At 37.8% G+C, this 1,931-nt stretch overlaps 1 protein-coding gene across 1 annotated transcript; it reads left to right on the forward strand.

Annotated features, from left to right (window-relative positions):
- Positions 1 to 669: 669 nt before the first annotated feature.
- Positions 670 to 1,380, forward strand: LOC141713581 (large ribosomal subunit protein uL11-like). Its single transcript, XM_074517060.1, has one exon. It carries the CDS (start codon positions 734 to 736, stop codon positions 1,232 to 1,234), a length of 501 nt encoding a protein of 166 aa, XP_074373161.1. The 5' UTR covers positions 670 to 733; the 3' UTR covers positions 1,235 to 1,380.
- The last annotated feature ends 551 nt before the right edge of the window (positions 1,381 to 1,931 follow it).

Here is a 1,931-nt window from a genome sequence, read left to right on the forward strand (position 1 = left end):
ACGAGTATTTATCTATTTTTTTGTCAAACTGATAGGATACAAATTGTAATATACTTTACATAAAATGGAAATTTTTTTTGATATAAATATAAAATACAATTTGTACAAATTTATAAAAAGACGAGAGGAGTGCTAAATAACCAAACTTTTCACAAATGACACTGGTTGTGTTTTCACCTCTGTCCGTACACCAAAATATTCAAAAAATTCGAAATCCGAAATTCGACCCGTTATTACTACTTGTAAATAATCAATAATCTGGCTATATGTGTTTATTTGTAAATTTCTTTGAACAATTTGTAAGATGTTTGACATTTTTCAAAAAATATGGACAACCATTTTTAACATCCTTAAAAATCCTTCACACTCTCATAATTAGAGGTTTATCGCGTGAGTCCATAGGATTTACTCAGTACGCACCGGAAAGGTTACGGCTGTGGTTTACCTACAATTAAAAAAACAAAAAAATACATGTCAAAGTCCTAAAAAATAAATTAGGGATATAAGCCCATAAAAAAGTCCTTATCCTTTGTTTTTTAGGAACTAATAGGCCTAATCTACCAGCCATTATAATAGTTGGATTGAGCCCATAAGACTCTAGGCCTAAAAGAAAGCCCAATGCCAAACAAATCCACAAAACCCTAACCTCTCTCTTTTATATAACCAAACCCTAAAACCTCTCCGCCTCTTCTTTACAATCTCTCTCTCTCTCTCTCCCATCTCTCTCAAAAATATGCCGCCAAAGTTCGATCCCTCTCAGGTCGTGGACGTCTACGTCCGCGTGACCGGCGGCGAAGTCGGAGCCGCGAGTTCACTCGCTCCCAAAATCGGTCCACTCGGTCTCTCTCCCAAAAAAATCGGTGAAGACATCGCCAAAGAGACCGCCAAAGACTGGAAAGGCTTACGTGTCACCGTCAAGCTCACCGTCCAGAACCGTCAAGCTAAAGTCTCCGTCGTCCCCTCCGCCGCGGCGCTCGTAATCAAAGCTCTCAAAGAGCCGGAACGTGACCGGAAAAAAACGAAGAACATCAAACACTCCGGTAACATTTCGCTCGATGACGTCATCGAGATTGCGAAGATTATGAGGCCGAGGTCAATGGCGAAGGAGTTGACTGGAACTGTGAAGGAGATTCTCGGGACGTGTGTTTCGGTTGGGTGTACTGTTGATGGAAAGGATCCGAAGGATTTGCAGGAGGAGATTGATGAAGGCGTCGTTGAGATTCCGATGGATTGAGTTTTCGGTAGCTTTTCGTGTCTTTTCGTTTCGTGTTTTTGTTTTGGGAATGTTATTTGGTATTCAGGTTTATGCTGTTCAGCATTGTGGATTATAACTTGATATACATTTTGGTTAATTAAATGAATGTTCGGAACTTAATTATCTGGTGCAGGTGTGGCATTGTTGTTTCGTGTAGTTTTGGAATTTTTATGTGTAGTTATGTTATTTATGCGCTTTAGAGATCGGAATTTGGTAAGCACGTATGTTTATAGTGATCGAAAATATTATTGCTTACATATGTTTGGTCGTTTATTGAATCTGTTCTGCATTTATATGTGATATGGGCTTTGTGGTTTTCTTGCATTCTCGTTATGAGGTTTGGTTCTTACTTGTTTATGTTTTGTGCTATTATACGTTATTCAAGTGTGATAACATTAGTGTGATTAGTGGATAGACCTCTTTGGGTAAGGTTCATTTCTCCTAGTGGTTTTGAACTAGGTTCGGTAATAGGTTTAAAATTGTTATATCGTGTCTTCCTTAGTAAACTAGAAATCGACTTTGCATAATAACTTGGATTTATTTAACAAAATAGAGATTGGTCTGTTCTGTGTATGGGTATTGTTTTATATATATGGAGATTAAATAAGACTGGTTGTATGGTTTTTAATGGAAAAGGAAGTAGCGGGTTAAACAGACACAGGTAAATGTTTAGTAA

Source organism: Apium graveolens, chromosome 3 (genome assembly GCF_009905375.1).
Source record: "Apium graveolens cultivar Ventura chromosome 3, ASM990537v1, whole genome shotgun sequence".
In the NCBI taxonomy this organism is placed as follows: Eukaryota; Viridiplantae; Streptophyta; class Magnoliopsida; order Apiales; family Apiaceae; genus Apium; species Apium graveolens.